Source organism: Rhinopithecus roxellana, chromosome 17, assembly GCF_007565055.1.
Source record: "Rhinopithecus roxellana isolate Shanxi Qingling chromosome 17, ASM756505v1, whole genome shotgun sequence".
NCBI lineage: Eukaryota > Metazoa > Chordata > Mammalia > Primates > Cercopithecidae > Rhinopithecus > Rhinopithecus roxellana.
Window position 1 is genome coordinate 99137111 of NC_044565.1, and position 18456 is coordinate 99155566.

General features: G+C 37.5%; 1 protein-coding gene across 2 annotated transcripts in view; it reads right to left on the minus strand.

The window, feature by feature from the left end:
- The window catches only part of GTF2A1L (general transcription factor IIA subunit 1 like), a 66493-nt gene that overhangs the window by 47132 nt on the left and 905 nt on the right, over nt 1-18456 (minus strand). The window contains exons 2-3 of one of the 2 annotated variants that reach the window (XM_010371750.2): nt 16215-16316; nt 15871-15994 (exon numbers count right to left, since the gene is read on the minus strand). In XM_010371750.2, the coding sequence (XP_010370052.1) occupies nt 15871-15994; nt 16215-16316 (226 nt within the window). The remainder of the gene's footprint in view (nt 1-15870; nt 15995-16214; nt 16317-18456) is intronic. The other variant, XM_010371751.1, reaches the window with a different exon arrangement.

Genomic DNA, 18456 nt, shown 5'->3' on the forward strand with positions numbered 1-18456 from the left:
ACCTGTCTTCATAACTGCCTGCTGCCTATCACCCACAGGACACAATGACTTAAGATAAATTAGACTGATGTCATCTCAAGCTCTTCATTTATTTTGACCACTATGTATTTGGAGTGGAAGCATTGTTTTTAAGAAAAACATGTCAGCCGGCATGGTGGCTCACACCTGTCATCCCAACACTTTGGGAGGCCGAGGTGGGCGGATCACAAGGTCAGGAGTTGGAGACCATCCTGGCCAACATGGTGAAACCCTGTCTCTACTAAAAATACAAAAATTAGCTGGGCACGGTGGAACATGCCTATGATCCCAGCTACCTGGCAGGCTGAGGCAGGAGAATCGCTTGAACCAGGGAGTCGGAGGTTGCAGTGAGCCAAGATCATGCCACTGCACTTTAGCCTCGTGACAGAGTAAGACTCCGTCTCCAAAAAACAAAACAAAACAAAACTTGTCATGTAGGTTGTCTAAAAATAAAATGCACTTGAATCCTTTTTAATTTAATATATGTTTATGCTAAATGCATCCTATAGTGCTATAGTGTTCCTGTAGAGGTTAGAGCCTGGTTTTAAGCCACTACTAGGATGAATAAGACTATCAGTAGATAACTTCTATAGAAGGAATTACTTCTGGGACTGGGATATAAAAAAGAATCATAAGTTTTAATTCTCAGTTGAGTAAAGGAAGAGACCACCCTCATAGCATTATCAACATCTGAAGTAGGGCCTTTTACATTTTATCACCTACAACAGAAGTAGTTAACTCTGGAAGACATTACCAAGAGAATAAAAAGACATTAATACAGTTGGAAGTAAAAAACAACTAAAACAAAACTATACCAATATTTCTCCAAATCACACAATTAGATTGAAATTTTAAAACTTGCTCCTGAATGACTTTTGGGTAAACAACAAAGTTAAGGCACAAATCAAAAAATTCTTTGAAATACATGAAAACAGACACAACACACCACAAATCTCTGAGATGAAGCAAAAGCAGTGTTAGGAGGAAACTGTATAGTACTAAATGCCTACTACAAAAAGTTGGAAAGATCTCAAATTAATAATTTAACATCACACCTAAAGGAACTAGGAAAACAAGAACTAACCCTAGAGCCAGATGAAAAGAAATAACTACAATTGGAGTGAGACACAACAAAATTGAGATCCAAAAATCCATACAAAGAATCAATGATTTTCTGACAGTGATCATTAAGGGGGAAAAAAAGAATCAATGAAACCAAAACCTGGTTCTCTGAAAGGATAAACAAAATTGATAGACCACTAGCTAGATTAACAAAGGAAAAAAAGGGAAGATTCCAATAAGCACAGTCAGAAATGACAAAGACGACATTACAACCAATCCCACAGAAATACAAAAGATCCTCAGAGACTATTAGAACACCTCTACATACAAAACTAGAAAATCTAGAGGAAACGGATAAATTCCTAGAAACAAAACCTCCCAAGATTGAATCAGGAAGACATTAAAACTCTGAACAGACCAATATCGAGTTCCAAAATTGAATTAGTAATAAAAAAACCTACCACCCAAATGAAGCCCCAGACCAGATGGACTCACAGTTGAATTCTACCAGATGTTCAAAGTAGTGCTGATACTACTCCAAATATGCTGAAAACTAATCCAAAATGTTGAGAAGGGACTCCTCTCTAACTCATTCTATGAAACCAGCATCACCCTTATACCAAAACCTGGAAGAGACATGATAAAAAAAAGAAAAGAAAAGAAAAGTATAGGCCAATATCCCTGATGAACATAGAGCAAAAATCCTCAACAAAATACTAGCAAACTGAATTCAGCAGCACATCAAAAGTTAACTCACCACAACTAAATAAGCTTCATTCCTGGGTTATAAAGTTGGTTTAACACACACAAATCAATAAATATGATTTATTGACAAACACAATAAACAGAATTAAAACACACAAACAGAATTAAAAGCAAAAACCTATGATCATCTCAAAATACATGGAAAAAGCTTTTGGCAAAAGCCAACATGACTTCAGGATAAAAGAAAAACCCTCAAGAAACTAGGCATTGAAGGAACATACCTCAAAATAATAGGAGCAATCTATGACAAACTCACAGCCAACAACATGCTAAATGGGCAAAAATTGGAAGCATTCTCCTGGAGAACCAGAACAAGACAAGGATGCCCAATCTCACCACTCCTATTCAATATAATACTGGAAGTATAGAGCAATCACTCAAGAGAAAAAGTAAAAGGCATCCAAATAGGAAAAGAAGTCAAACTATCTCTCTTTGCTGATAATATGGTCTTTTTTTTTTTTTTTTTTTTTTTTTTTTTTTTTTTGAGGCGGAGTCTCGCTCTGTCGCCCGGACTGGAGTGCAGTGGCCGGATATCAGCTCATTGCAAGCTCCGCCTCCCGGGTTTACGCCATTCTCCTGCCTCAGCCTCCCGAGGAGCTGGGACTACAGGCGCCCGCCACCTCGCCCGGCTAGTTTTTGTATTTTTTTTAGTAGAGACGGGGTTTCACCGTGTTAGCCAGGATGGTCTCGATCTCCTGACCTCGTGATCCGCCCGTCTCGGCTTCCCTTACAGGCTTGAGCCACTGCGCCCGGCCTTGATAATATGGTCTTATACCTAGAAAACCCTCAGGACTTCACCAAAAGACTCCTAGAACTAATACATGACTTCAGTTAAGTTTCAGGACACAAAACCAATGTATAAAATTAGTAGCATTTCTTTACACCCACAACGTTCAAGCTGAACGCCAAATCAAGAACACAATCCCATTTACAATAGCCACACGCAGACATAAAATACCTAGGAACACATCTAATCAAGGAAAGGAATGATCTCTACAAGGAGAACTACAGAACACTGCTGAAAGAAATCACAGATGACACGAACAAATGGAGAAACACTCAAGCTCATGGAATACAAGAATCAATATCATTAAAATGGTCATACATCCTAAAGCAATCTACAGAGTCAATGCTATTTCTATCAAACTACCAATGTCATTTTTCACAGAACTAGAAAAAAACTATTCTAAAATTCATATGCAACCAACAAGGAGCCTGAAGAGCCAAAATAATCATAAGCAAAAAAGAATACAACTGGAAGCTTCATATTACAGAACTTCAACACATACTATAAGGCTGTAATAACCAAATGGCATAGCAACAGTACAAAAACATACATATAGACCAGTGAAACAGAATAGAGAACTCTGATATAAAGCCACACACCTACAGCCATCTGATCTTTGACAAAGTTGACAAAAATAAGCAATAGGGAAAGGACTCCCTATTCAATAAATGGTGCTGGGGTAACTGGTAGCCATATGCAGAAGAATAAACTAGACTCCTACCTTTTACCATATACAAAAATTAACTCAAGATGTAACTGGGCAGCTTAACTTCAAAATACATTTTAAAACTTTTCTTTTTCCTTTCCCTTTGGATTCAAGACTTAACCTTGAAGCAAACAACAGAAGCCTTTTCCCTTAGCCTGAAAACAGACTTCATGTCCTTCCCCTTCTCACTGTATATACATACTCCCTTCACATTTATCTAACTGTATGCTAATATCTAATTATGTGCCTAGTTAGAAGTTCTAGGGGCTAATCTTGAGACAAACAGACCAAGCCTGGAGACCCAGCTGCAAAACTGCAGTGATAAACTCAAGGCAGCTAGTCCACCACCTTGCCATTGTTGAGATGACTCCAGTCCCCAATCCACGTGGACTGCAACCCAAGAAAGCCAACAGAACAAGACACACAGACGTTGTACTCAGTAGAATTCTTGCATGCCTTCCATGCCAAGTTTTACCTTTTTAAACCCTTGACCTCCCCCATCAAGATTCAAAGTGATTGCTTTGGACAGGAATCAAGCCACTTCCTCCCTGCCAGCTTTGGAAATAAAGTCACTTTTTTTTTTTTTTTTTTGAGGTGGATTCTCACTTCTGTTACCCAGGCTGGAGTGCAGTGACATGCTCTTGGCTCACTGCAACCTCCGCCTCCTGGGTTCAAGCAATTCTCCTGCCTCAGCCTCCTGAGCAGCTGGGATTACAGGCGCCTGACAACACACCTGGCTAATTTTTGTATTTTTAGTAAAGACAGGGTTTCACCATGTTGATCAGGCTGGTCTCAAACTCCTGACCTCATGATCCGCCCACCTCAGCCTCCCAAAGTGCCGCGATTATAGGCATGAGCCACTACGCCCCGGCTGCAAAGTCACTTTCTTTCTACCACACCTCCCTTTTGTTAACAAGACTCTGCAAATAGTGAGTGAATGAACTTGCATTCAGTTACAAAGATAGGTTAAAGATAAAAATGTAAGACCTCAAACTATAAGAATTCTAAAAGAAAACCTAGGAAACACCATTCTAGAAATTGGCCTTGGGAAATTATTTACGACAAAATTCTCAAAAGCAATTGCAACAAAAACAAAATTGACAAGTGAGACCTAATTAAACTATAGAGCTTCTGCACAGCAAAAGAAGCTACCAACAGAGTGAACAGACAACCTACAGGATGGTAGAAAATATTCGCAAACTATTCATCTGACAAAGTTGTAATGTCTAGAATCTATAAGGAACTTAAACAATTCAACAAAAAATCAAGTAATCCCATTAAAAAGTGGGCAAAAGCCGTGAACAGATGCTTCTCAAAAGACTATATAGAAGTAGCCAATATATGAAAAAATGCTACACATCACTAATCACCAGAGAAATACAAATCAAAACACAAGAAGATACCACCTCACACCAGTCACAATGGCCATTATTAAAAAGTCAAAAAACAACCAATGCTGGCAAGGCTGCAGAAAAAAAGGAACCCTTGTACACTGTTGGTGGGAATGTAAATTAGTTCAGCCACTGTGGACAGCAGTTTGGAGATTTCTCTAAGAACTTAAAATAGAACTACCATTTGACCCAGCAATCCCATTGCTGGCTATATATCCAAAAGAAAGAAATCTTTCTACTAAAATGACACACGCACTCCCATGTTCATCACAGTACTATTCACAATAGCAATGACATGCAACCAACCCAGGTGCCCATCCACAGTGGATTGGATAAAGAAAATGTGGTATATATACACCATGGAACACCATGCACCCATAAAAACAAAGAAATCACGTCCTTTGCAGCAACACAAATGCTGCTGTAGGCTGGTATCCTAAGTGAATTAATGCAGGAACAGAAAAACAAATACCACATATTCTTACTTTCAAATAGAAGCTAAACATTAAGTACCCATGGACATAAAGATGCCAACAAGAGAAAATGGGCACTACGAGAGGGATGAGGGTGAAAGGAAGATAAAGGCTGAAAAACTAACTACTGGATACCACGCTCAGTACCTGGGGGTACTATGCATTTGTACCCCAAACCTCAGAATCATGCAATATACCCATGTAACAAACCTGTCTGTGTACCCCTGAATCTAGAATAAAAGTTGAAAAGAATAAAAAAAAAACATGGCCTCTTTCTTCAAGAAACACCATTTTTACTTGAAAGAATAACTGACAGCAACTATAGTTATTCAAACTGGGTATCTGGCAGACATTTTTTTAAACATAAACTAAGCATGCCCATCACTTCAAGAAAAACTAACAGCATGTATTTGCCAATGGTAAAACTTAAGTTTTCAAGCAAAAATTTAATTTTGGAAAATTCATATCAACCACAATGGATGAGATGCTTAGTTGTATCAACAAATATGATTTTTTATCTTGTATAATGAACAATGTTTCAACTGGATGACAGCAAATCAATATTTTCCAAATAACCAATGTATGCTGTAACATTACACATGTGTTAAAGAGCCATTCAAAGTGTGAGGTGTACCAATAAACCCTAATGAAATATTCCAAAAAGTTCCTTGTGGTTCCAGATTCCATCATGCAGCTAACCTCTCAGAAAGTACCATTTCCTAAGTTTTAGGGTAGTATCAATTATCTGAAAATACTATTAAAATGCTTCCCTTTTTCCAACTATGTATCTGTGGAAGGCTAGATTTTCTTCATATACTTTCACAAAAACAACATATCACAACAGATTGAATTTAGGAACAGATATAAGAAATAAAGAGACCGAGGTAGTAATTAAAAACCTCCCAACATAGAAAAGCCCAGAACCAGATGGCTTCAAGGCTGAATTCTACCAAATCTTCAAAGAGGATGAACTCAGTAAAGTTGCAGGATACAAAATCAACATAAAAAATCAGTGGCATTTCTGTACACAAATAACTACCTATCCAAAAAAATCATTTAAAAATCTCATTTACAATAGCATCTTAAAAAATAAAATTCTTAAGAATATATTTAATTAAGAAGGTGAAAGATATGCACACTCTGGGAGGCCAAAGTGGGTAGATTGCTTGAACTCAGGAGTTTGAGACCAGCCTGGGCAGTATGGACAAACCCTACCTCTACAAAAAATACAAAAATCAGTCAGATGTGCTGGCACATGCCTGTAGTCCCAACTACTTGGGAGACTGAAGTGGGAGAATGGCTTGTGCCCAGGAGGTGGAGGCTGCAGTGAGCCAAGATTGTGCCACTGCACTCCAGCCTGGATGACAGCATCAGACCCTGTCTCAAAAAAAAAAAAAAAAAAAAAAAAAAGATACATACACTGAAAACTATAAAACATTGATATAAGAAACTGAAGGACACCAATAAATGGGAAAATACCCATGTTAATGGACTGGAATAACTGATGTCATTTAAAATGACCATACTACCCAAAGCAAAATATGGATTCAACAAAATCTCCATCAAAATTCCAATGACTTTCTTTATAGAAATAAAAAAAAAAATTCTAAAATTCATGTGGAACAACAGAACACATCAAACAACCAAAGCAATTCAGAGGCAAAACAAAACAGAGTTGGAAATATCACATTTTCTCATTTAAAACTACATTACAAAGCTGTAGTAATCAAAACAGTATGGTATTGACATAAAAACAGACACACACAGCAGCAGAACAAAACAGAGAGCCCAGAAATAAACCCAAACACATATGGTCAACTAATTTTCAACAAGGGTGCTAAGAGGACACAATGGGGAAAGGATAGTTTCTTCAATAAATGGTTGCTGGTGGGAGAAGTGAATTTCCACACACAAAAGAATGAAATGGACTTTTCTTTTTGTACCTTACATAAAAATCAATTCAAAATAGATAAAAGACCTAAACACAAGACCTTAAACCATAAAACTCCAAGACAAAAACACAGAGGAAAAACTCTTTGACAATGCCCTTGGCAATGATTTTTTGGATATCACACCAAAAGCTTGGGCTACAAAAGTAAAAATAAATAAGCCAGGCATACTGGCTCACACCTGTAATCCCAGCACTTTGGGAGGCCGAGGCAGGAGGACTGCTTCATTCCAAGAGTTTAAGACCATCCTGGATGACACAGGAAAACCCAGTATCTACAAAAAAATTGAAAATTAGCCAGCCATGATAGGCTGTGCCTGTAGTGCCAGTTACTCATGAAGTTAAGGTGAGAGGATCAATTGACCCTCGAAGGTCAAGTCTACAGTGACCTGTGATTGCTCCAGTGCACTACAGCCTGGATGACAGAGCAAGACCCTGTCTCAAATAAAATAAATAAAAGACCATCAGTGTGCTGTATTCAGGATACCCATCTCACAAGCAGAGACACACATAGGCTCAAAATAAAGGGATGGAGGAAGATCTACCAAGCATATGGAAAACGAAAAAAGGCAGGGGTTGCAATCCTAGTCTTTGATAAAACAGACTTTAAACCAACAAAGATCAAAAGAGACAAAGAAAGCCATTACATAACGGTAAAGGGATCAATTCAACAAGAAGAGCTAACTATCGTAAATATATATGCACCCAATACAGGAGCACCCAGATTCATAAAGCAAGTCCTCAGAGACTTATAAAGAGACTTAGACTCCCATACAATAATAATGGGAGACTTTAACACCCCACTATCAACGTTAGACAGATCAACGAGACAGAAAGTTAACAAGGATATCCAGAAATTGAACTCAGCTCTGCACCAAGCGGACCTAATAGACATCTACAGAACTCTCCACCCCAAATCAACAGAATATACATTCTACTCAGCAACACATCGCACTTATTCCAAAATTGACCACATAGTTGGAAGTAAAGCACTCCTCAGCAAATGTAAAAGAACAGAAATTATAACAAACTGTCTCTCAGACCACAGTGCAATCAAACTAGAACTCAGGATTAAGAAACTCACTCAAAACCACTCAAATACATGGAAACTGAACAACCTGCTCCTGAACGACTACTGGGTACATAACGAAATGAAGGTAGAAATAAAAATGTTCTTTGAAACCAGTGAGAAGAAAGACACAACATACCAGAATCTATGGGACGCATTTAAAGCAGTATGTAGAGGGAAATTTATAGCACTAAATGCCCACAAGAGAAAGCAGGAAACATCTAAAATGGACACTCTAACATCACAATTAAAAGAACTAGAGAAGCAAGAGCAAACACATTCAAAAGCTAGCAGAAGGCAAGAAATAACTAAGATCAGAGCAGAACTGAAGGAGATAGAGACACAAAAAACCTTCAAAAAGTCAATGAATCCAGAAGCTGGTTTTTTAAAAGATCAACAAAATTGATAGACCGCTGGCAAGAATAATGAAGAAGAAAAGGGAGAAGAATCAAACAGACGCAATAAAAAATGATAAAGGGGTTATCACCACCAACCCCACAGAAATACAAATTACCATCACAGTATACTATAAACACCTCTATGCAAATAAACTAGAAAACCTAGAAGAAATGGATAAATTCCTGGACACATACACTCTCCCGAGACTAAACCAGGAAGAAGCTGAATCCCTGAATGGACCAATAGCAGGCTCTGAAACTGAGGCAATAAATAACAGCCTACCAACAAAAAAAAAGTCCAGGACCAGACGGATTCACAAATTCTACCAGAAGTACAAGGAGGAGCTGGTACCATTCCTTCTGAAACTATTCCAATCAATAGAAAAGGAAGGAATCCTCCCTAACTCATTTTATGAGACCAACATCATCCTGATACCAAAGCCTAGTAGAGACACAACAAAAAAAAAGAGAATTTTAGACCAATATCCCTGATGAACATCGATGCAAAAATCCTCAGTAAAATACTGGCAAACCGAATCCAGCAGCACATCAAAAAGCTTATCCACCATGATCAAGTGGGCTTCATCCCTGGCTGGTTCAATACATGCAAATCAATAAACGTAGTCCAGCATATAAATAGAACCAAAGACAAAAACCCCATGATTATCTCAACAGATGCAGAAAAGGCCTTTGACAAACTTTAACAGCCCTTCATGCTAAAAACTCTCAATATATTCGGTATTGATGGAACGTATCTCAAAATAATAAGAGCTATTTATGACAAACCCACAGACAATATCATACTGAATAGGGCAAAAACTGGAAGCATTCCCTTTGAAAACTGGCACAAGATAGGGATGCCCTCTCTCACCACTCCTATTCAACATAGTGTTGGAAGTTCTGGCCAGGGCAGTCAGGCAGGAGAAAGAAAGAAAGGGTATTCAATTAGGAAAAGAGGAAGTCAAATTGTCCCTGTCTGCAGATGGCATGATTGTATATTTAGAAAAACCCATTGTCTCAGCCCAAAATCTCCTTAAGCTGATAAGCAACCTCAGCAAAGTCTCAGGATACAAAATCAATGTGCAAAAATCACAAGCACTCTTATACACTAATAACAGACAAACAGAGAGCCAAATCACGAGTGAACTCCCATTCACAATTGCTTCAAATAGAATAAAATACCTAGGAATCCAACTTACAAGGGATGTCAAGGACCTCTTCAAGGAGAACTACAAACCACTGCTCAATGAAATAAAAGAGGACACAAACAAATGGACGAACATTCCATGCTCATGGATAGGAAAAATCAATATCGTGAAAATGGCCATACTGCCCAAGATAGTTTACAGATTCAATGCCATCCCCATCAAGCTACCAATGACTTTCTTCACAGAATTGGAAAAAACTACATTAAAGTTCATATGGAACCAAAAAAGAGCCCGCATTGCCAAAACAATCCTAAGCCAAAAGAACAAAGCTGGAAGCATCACACTACCTGACTTCAAACTATACCACAAGATTACAGTAACCAAAACAGCATGGTACTGGTACCAAAACAGAGGTATAGACCAATGGAACAGGACAGAGCCCTCAGAAATAATACCACACATCTACAACCATCTGATCTTTGACAAACCTGACAAAAGCAAACAATGGGGAAAGGATTCCCTATTTAATAAATGGTGCTGGAAAAACTGGCCAGCCATATGTAGAAAGCTGAAACTGGATCCCTTCCTTACACCTTATACAAAAATTAACTCAAGATGGATTAAAGACTTAAATGTTAGACCCAAAACCATAAAAACCCTAAGAAAACCTAGGCAATACTATTCAGGACATAGGCATGGGCAAGGACTTCATGTCTAAAACACCAAAAGCAACGGCAACAAAAGCCAAAATGGACAAATGGGATCTAATTAAACTAAAGAGCAGCAAAAGAAACTACCATCAGAGCGAAAAGGCAACTTACAGAATGGGCGAAAATGTTTGCAATCTACTCATCTGACAAAGGGCTAATATCCAGAACCTACAAAGAACTCAAACAAATTTACAAGAGAAAAACAAACAACCCCATCAAAGAGTGGGCAAAGGATATGAACAGACACTTCTCAAAAGAAGACATTTATGCAGCCAACAGACACATGAAAAAATGCTCATCATCACTAGCCATCAGAGAAATGCAAATCAAAACCACAACAAGAAACCATCCCACACCAGTTAGAATGGCGATCATTAAAAAGTCAGGAAACAACAGGTGCTGGAGAGGATGTGGAGAAATAGGAACACTTTTACACTGTTGGTGGGACTGTAAACTAGTTCAACCATTGTGGAAGACAGTGTGGCAATTCCTCAAGGATCTAGACCTAGAAATACCATTTGACCCAGCCATCCCATTACTGGGTAAATACCCAAAGGACCTATAAATCATGCTGCTATAAAGACACATGCACACGTATGTTTATTGCAGCACTATTCACAATAGCCAAGACTTGGAACCAACCCAAATGTCCATCAATGACAGATTGGATTAAGAAAATGTGGCACACAGACATCATGGAATACTATGCAGCCATAAAAAAGGATGAGTTCGTTTTTATGCAGGGACGAACTCCTTTGCAGGGACATGGATACAGCTGGAAACCATCATTCTCAGCAAACTATCGCAAGAACAGAAAACCAAACACCGCATGTTCTCGCTCAGAGGTGGGAACTGAACAATGAGAACGCTTGGACACAGGAAGGGGAACATCACACACCAGGGCCTGTTGTGGGGTGGGGGAAGCAGGGAGGGATAGCATTAGGAGATATACCTAATGTAAATGACGAGTTAATGGGTGCAGCACACCAACATGGCACATGTAAGTATATGTAACAAAACTGCACGTTGTGCACGTGTACCCTAGAACATAAAGTATAATGAAAAATAAAATAGAGACATCAAACTAAAAAGCTCCTGCACAGCAAAGAAAACAAATAACAAAATAAAACAGCAGCCAACAGATTGAGAGAAAATATTTGCAAACCATATATCTGATAAAGGGCTTAATATCCAAAATATATTAAAAGATGTACACAACTCAATAACAGAAAAACAAATAACCCTATTCAAAAATGGCGAAGGACTTGAATAGATCTTTTCCCAAAGACAACATAAAAATAGCTAACAGGTATATGAAAAGGTGCTCAACATCACTATTCATCAGAGGAATATAAGTCAAAACTACATTAAGTTATCAACTCACACCTGTTAGGATGAGTATTACCAAAAAGAAAAGAGATGACAAGTGTTGGTGAGAGTACAGAGGAAAGGAAACCCCTATACTTTGTTGGTGGGAATGCAGAATGGTCAGCCATTGTATGAAAATGTGCAGAGATTCCTAAATAAATTAAAAATAGAACTACCATATGACTCAGCAATCCTTCTTATGGATATGTATCTAAAGGAAATTAAACTACTACCACATAAAAATATCTACACTCCCATGTTCATTGCAACATTACTCACGATAGCCAAGATTTGTAAACAACCAAAGTGTCTGCAAATGAACAAATGGATAAAGAAAATGTGGTGTGTCTGTGTACACACACACTCAGACAGAGAAATATTATTCAGCTTTTTAAAAAAGGGAGAGTCTGCCATTTGTCACAACATAGATGAATCTGAAGGGCATTATACTAAGTGAAATATGCCAAACACAAAAAGAAAAGTATTGCATGATCTCATTTATATGGTTAAAAAAAAAAAAAAAAAAAAACAGTGAAATACACAGAGATAGAGAATAAAATAGCAGCTACGAGGGGCAGGAAGGGAGAAAATGAGAAGATGTAGGTTAAAGGATACAAAGCCACAGATACATAGGATCAATAAGTCTAAATAGCTAATAGATAACATGAGGGCTATACTTAATATTGTGCTGCATTTGGGATTTTTGCTAAAAGAGAAGACTTCAGGCATACTAAAAGTACCTAAAATGAGCACCTATGTGAGATGACAGGTGAATTTGCTAGACTATACCAACCTCTTCACTATCTACCTATCTATCTATCTATCTCAAGGCACCATGCTGAACACCTTAAATACATACAATAAAATTTAAATGAAAAGAAATAGATAAGAATCCAGCTCATTTCTGCAGACCTCATTAAGCTGACATTAACAAGACCTGCAGAAAAGTAAAACAATGCTACTCTTCTTTCTAAATTTTTTTGTTCTAGAAGAATTATTACTCATAAATATATGCTATTATGTTAACATGTAATTGAATTTTTTAATAAATCAATATTTTTTAAATTTGTGTTTTAATTTCTAATATAGTAGATACTTACAACCCACATTTTAAAAGCTATTTAGGGTCCTTAATTTTATGAGCTTAAAGGGGTCCTGAGACCAAACAAAGTTGAGAACTGAAGATACAGGAAATTACTAAACAAATAAAAAACGAAGAACATATGATAGCGCAAACCAGTTTCTGGGGTTTTTTTTTTTTTTTTTAGGTTTGGGGGGTATGTGTACAGGTTTGTTACAGGGGTATATCATATGATGCTGAGGTTTAAGCTTCTATTGATCCATCACCCAAATAGTGAACACAGTACCCAACGGGTAGTTTTTCAACACTTGCCCCCTTCTCTCCCTCTCTCCTTTTGGAGTCCCCAGTGTTCTCACCTTTCTGTCTATATGTACCCAATGTATAGCTCCCATTTATAAGTGAGAACATGCAGTATGTGGTTTTCTGTTCCTGTGTTAATTCACTTAGGATAATGGCCCCAGCAACACCCATATTGCTGCAAAGGACATCTCTCTCTTTTTTATGGTTGCATAGTATTCCATGGTAGACATGTACCACATTTTCTTTATCCAATCCACCATGTATGGGTTGAGTTGATTCCACATCTTTGCTAAGGTAAATAGTACTACAATAAGCATACAAGTGTGGGTGTCTTTTTGTTAGAACAATTTATTTTCTTTTGGGTAAATGCCTAGTAATAGGGACTGCTGAGTTGAATGGTAGCTCTAAGTTCTCCGAGAAATCTGCAAACTGCTTTCCACAGCGGCTGAACAAAGTTACATTCCCATCAATAGTGCATAAGTGGTTCCTTTTTTCTGCAGCTTCACCAACATCTGTTTTTCAGTTTTTTAATAACAGCCATTCTGACTAGTGTGAGATGGTATCTTATTGTGATTTTGATAGAGCAGACAAGTTTTAAGATGGAACAGACAAAGGCAAATGACTTCTTGAATTGTAGATTTAATTTGAACTTGTTATCAAAAGAGAAAAAAAGGTTCTAGAAGTTTAAGTTATTTTAATCAGGCTTTTAAAAGCAAACCATGAGAAGATATAATTAAGAAGTACTTCAATTTTATGAGACTATTTATTTCAAGAATCTTATTGTCGGGTACCTAAAGATGAAGAGAGACAGGAACAAGACTATAAAGCACTTTTAAGGGATACATGTACTTCCTCTTAAGCCTCTTCATTATAAATGATGTGGAAGAGAATAAGGAGAAAAACTATTTAAAATGTAATTATTTCTATTATTCTAACTGCTAAGATACAGAATAAGGTACTGAGTAAAAACAAACTAGATACATGAAGTTGCAAGACTATTTTGTTATTTAAATCACTGGTAATATTACCATCTTGCGGCAGAATCTAGTATTGCAATTTTGAATGACAGAATCTTAGAAGTGTTCACCATGCTTTTTTTTTTTAAGATGGAGTCTCACTCTGTCGCCCAGGCTGGAGTGCAGTGGCGCGATCTCAGCTCACTGCAACCTCTGCCTCCCGGGTTCAAGTGATTCTCCTGCCTCAGCCTCCCAAGTAGGTGGGATTATAGGCATGAGCCACCACGCCTGGCTAATTTTTGTGTTTTTCTTTTTTAGTAGAGACAGGATTTCACCATGTTGGCCAAGTTGGTCTAGAACTCCTGACCTCAGGTGATCCATCCACCTCGGCCTCTTTTGATAAAAGACAGTCAAGTATTTTCCTCTTCCATATCTACCACACCCTCATGCCAACCATAAGTTAAAAAAAATATTAGCATTCTGTAATAAATAAAACAGTGATTAAGAAAACAAAAGTCCAAAGGAATGTTATTTAAACAGAGAAGGGGATGTCCCAATGAAATAGTAGTTAAAAATTAAAGCAGTAGCGAAAAACCCAACTGATGAAAAATGTTTCAATGTGTCAACCATTAAAACTGCCAAGACTAATTCTTACAGAGCAAAAGTATACTTTATACACGCAGTATTCAATAAAACTTGTATTTGGTAATTCAACATTCATTGTTAATTTATTCATTTTTATATGTTAGAATTGCTGCCACATGTAAATTCTCCCACTTTGTAATAGAAGAAGTACAAGCATCCTTACAATGTTCTCTTCACCTTGGCCCATGTAATGTTCATGTGAATTTTTCCAAGCATGCAAAGAACTATCTACCTATTATTGATAATCTAATCCAAAATCTACCCTTACTTCTTGCAGACTACTCTGTTGAATTTCAGCTAAACCCAATAAAACTTATTTGTATGTGAGTATACATTTATGTATACACACGAGTAACATAAAGATTATAAGAATCAGAGGAGAAAGAAAGGAATCAAGCATACAAAGATAGAAAACTCTAAGTTTTATCTTTTATTAGCTAGTCCCTTCCAGTTTAAATTGATAAGCATAACGTGCACAAATATTTCCCTTAAAAGCAGAAGTCTAGATTTGCTAAGTCCAAGAATAAAGATAAATGCACATGATCAATTTCTAGCCATCATTTTATATATCCAAAACAGTGAGGTAGCCTGAATAATCTCCATATTCTGAACTCTCCATTCTGCTCCCAATACATCAGATCTATAACACAAAAAAAATAACAAATAAGAGAAAGAGAACACACAAACTTGTGAGCTCTCACCTTTCCCTCTGCCACTTGTAATCCTTGACTAGACACAATCAAACTATCTGAAATTACCAATGGGTGTTCCCAACAGCCAACAAACTGTGTGACTTTCCTCTAAAGAAAGGCTTTATCATCTTTGTAAAATTTAATATTTAAAATAAAAACTAGTTTGAATAACCCGAGTTTTTAACCAATAATTACATGCGGCAATGATTTATACTGTGTTCATTTAATAGAAATGATTTAGGTGTCCGAGCCTTCTCACCCTAAGAACATTACCCTGTCGAACTGAAAAACAACCCCAAATGAGAATTTATTCTGAAGATACTAACAGTACTCATTTACTAACGGTATCCAACCTGTTGCCGATTGCAATGTTTGGTGCAAGCTGTGTGGCAACTGAAGAGTAAACAGAGGTGATTGGATGCTATTTCTGAAGAAGTCTTCTGTTGCTTTAGACTGCAAAACCTTGGTTTCCCAGAGCTGCAGAGGAAAAAAAAAAAAAAAAGTTTGCTGTAAAAATATGTATACATATATAATGATACTTCTTTTTTTTCAGTTTCTTAAAAACTAACTTGTCATCCTGATGGCACAATGAACTGGGTAAGTACTAAACTATAATTTGAGAGATCAGAACTGTATCAGTTTTGTATGCCAAAAAAACAACAAAAGACAGGAAGAAAAAGTTGTATCGGCTACAAACCTGCTTCAAGTCTTTTAAAACTTGTTCCTCTATACCTTCTTCAGCAAATAGATTCCGAACTCCTTCAATTACATCTTCAATTACAGATCTGTAGAGTTTAGGCTACATAAAAGCAATTGTCAAAGTTTTATTTTATTTATTATTATTTATTTATTTATTTATTTATTTATTGAGACGAAGTCATGCTCTGTCGCCTAGGCTGGAGTGCAGTGGCACGATCTCAGTTCACTGCAACTTCCACTCCCGGGTTCAAGCAATTCTCCTGCCTCAGCCTCCTGAATAGGTGCGATTACAGGTGCACGACCATTCCTGGCTAATTTTTGTATTTTTAGAGAGATAGGGTTTCACCAAGTTGGTCAGGCTGGTCTCAATACTGACCTCATGATCCACCCGCCTCAGCCTTCCCAAGTGCTGGGATTATAGGCATGAGCCACCGCACCCAGCCTGTTACAAGTTTTGACTTCTCAAGTATGAACATATTTAGCCTTAAAAGATATGCAGTGTATACCTTCTAGTCTTGTAAAGTTACCATAAAAACTTTTACTAAGTACATTCATATTCCCAATATAGTCTTAGCTTTCCATAAACTGTGTTAGCTTCAGACCTATAGTTTCAGCCTATCTACAAGACTGAATTACAGGACTACAATAACATATGAGCTAATAATCTCAAAGATGTATGGTTATTGTCATGTTACTTGCCTTTTGTGTCAATATTTAACCTCCCCAACTCCTTTTAAAAGAGAAATTAATGTAAGTCAGCTGGAAATAGGTCTTCTGTTTTCAATTTACCTTTTTATCAAAGTGGCCAAAGGAGAATTTTTTAGGGTTCATTATATTATTTCCACAAATATAAATAAACTCCAAGCCAGAAGACTGGGGTAAGCACTTAAAATAGAGCAATCAAAGCCCATCTCACTTCCAAAATACACAAAGTCCAAAAAATATATATTCTGGACCATTGTCAAATACAACTGCTCCAAAATGGATTTCCTACTAGAACCTAAGAAGGGCACGAACGACCTTACCCATCCAGTGTGCATACTGAAGAGACCAAATAACATTCTAAAATACCTCCTAGTCAAACATGCCATGACAACAAAGTTAAGCAGATTTCTTCCCAGATTAAACACTAGTTATAGCAAAACAAAAGAAGGTATGTGAAAAAACTCAGCCCTTCAAATCTATATAAACTATGCCCCCAGGCCAAAACGGCAATGCTATGTGCTGACAATACTGACCTAGTGGGAGGTCCACGGGCAAGAAACAGCAAGCAGAAATTTAGCTGAGTTGCTCTTATTTCAAATTGCTTAATGAGGCCAAAATGAAAATGAAAATTGTGGCACTCTAGGATTGCCTTTTCATACTATCCACTAAATAAATACTCTTAAATACTCCTGTTCATGCCAAGAGTAGCTATGAGGGTTTTCTGTTGTTGTTTTTTTGTTTGTTTGTTTTGAGACAGAGTCTTGCTCTGTCACCCAGGCTGGAGTGCAGTGGCACAATCTGGGCTCACTGCAACATCTGCCTCCTGGGTTCAAGTGATTCTCCTGTCTCAGCATCCAGAGTAGCTGGGACTACAGGCGTGCACTACCTCATCCGGCTAATTTTTTGTATTTTTAGTAGAGATGGGGTGTCACCATGTTGGCCACGTCTGGTCTCAAACTCCTAGGCTGAAGTGATCTGCCCACCTCGACCTTCCAAAGTGCTGGGATTACAGGTCTAAGCCACCATGCCCAGCCCCCAAGAGTATTTAGTATTTGAAGCTATGCTTTAAACTAATCCTTCTAAAGACCCAGGGTAAGCCTATATGAATAGGCCAATCAGTAACATTTAAATAATGTTATTCACAAGCACATGCGTTAAGACTAAATGCCCCTAAATTAGTTGCGTCTTCTAAAACAGTTTATCCTGATAAAGGCATACTAAATTGATACTTCAGTGGTAGTCCCAGCTAGTGTGATCAAGTTTAACACTGAGGGAAAAAAACTCATAGGGCTAAAAACATCTTAACACAGCAGTAGTCAAAAAGTACCCATTAGAACACAAGTTTTTCAAAAATCAAAACAGGTATTGAACATATTTTCTCTTCTAGGACCACAGACTTTGTATTGCTTTCCCTGTTATCTTTATTAAAACTATGTCTAGTCCATCTTAACTCCTCTGTTTAAAACAAACACTACAGCATAGAATTCACAATCAGGTAAATTGGCATACCTAGTAAGCTTATATTCAGGCAGAGT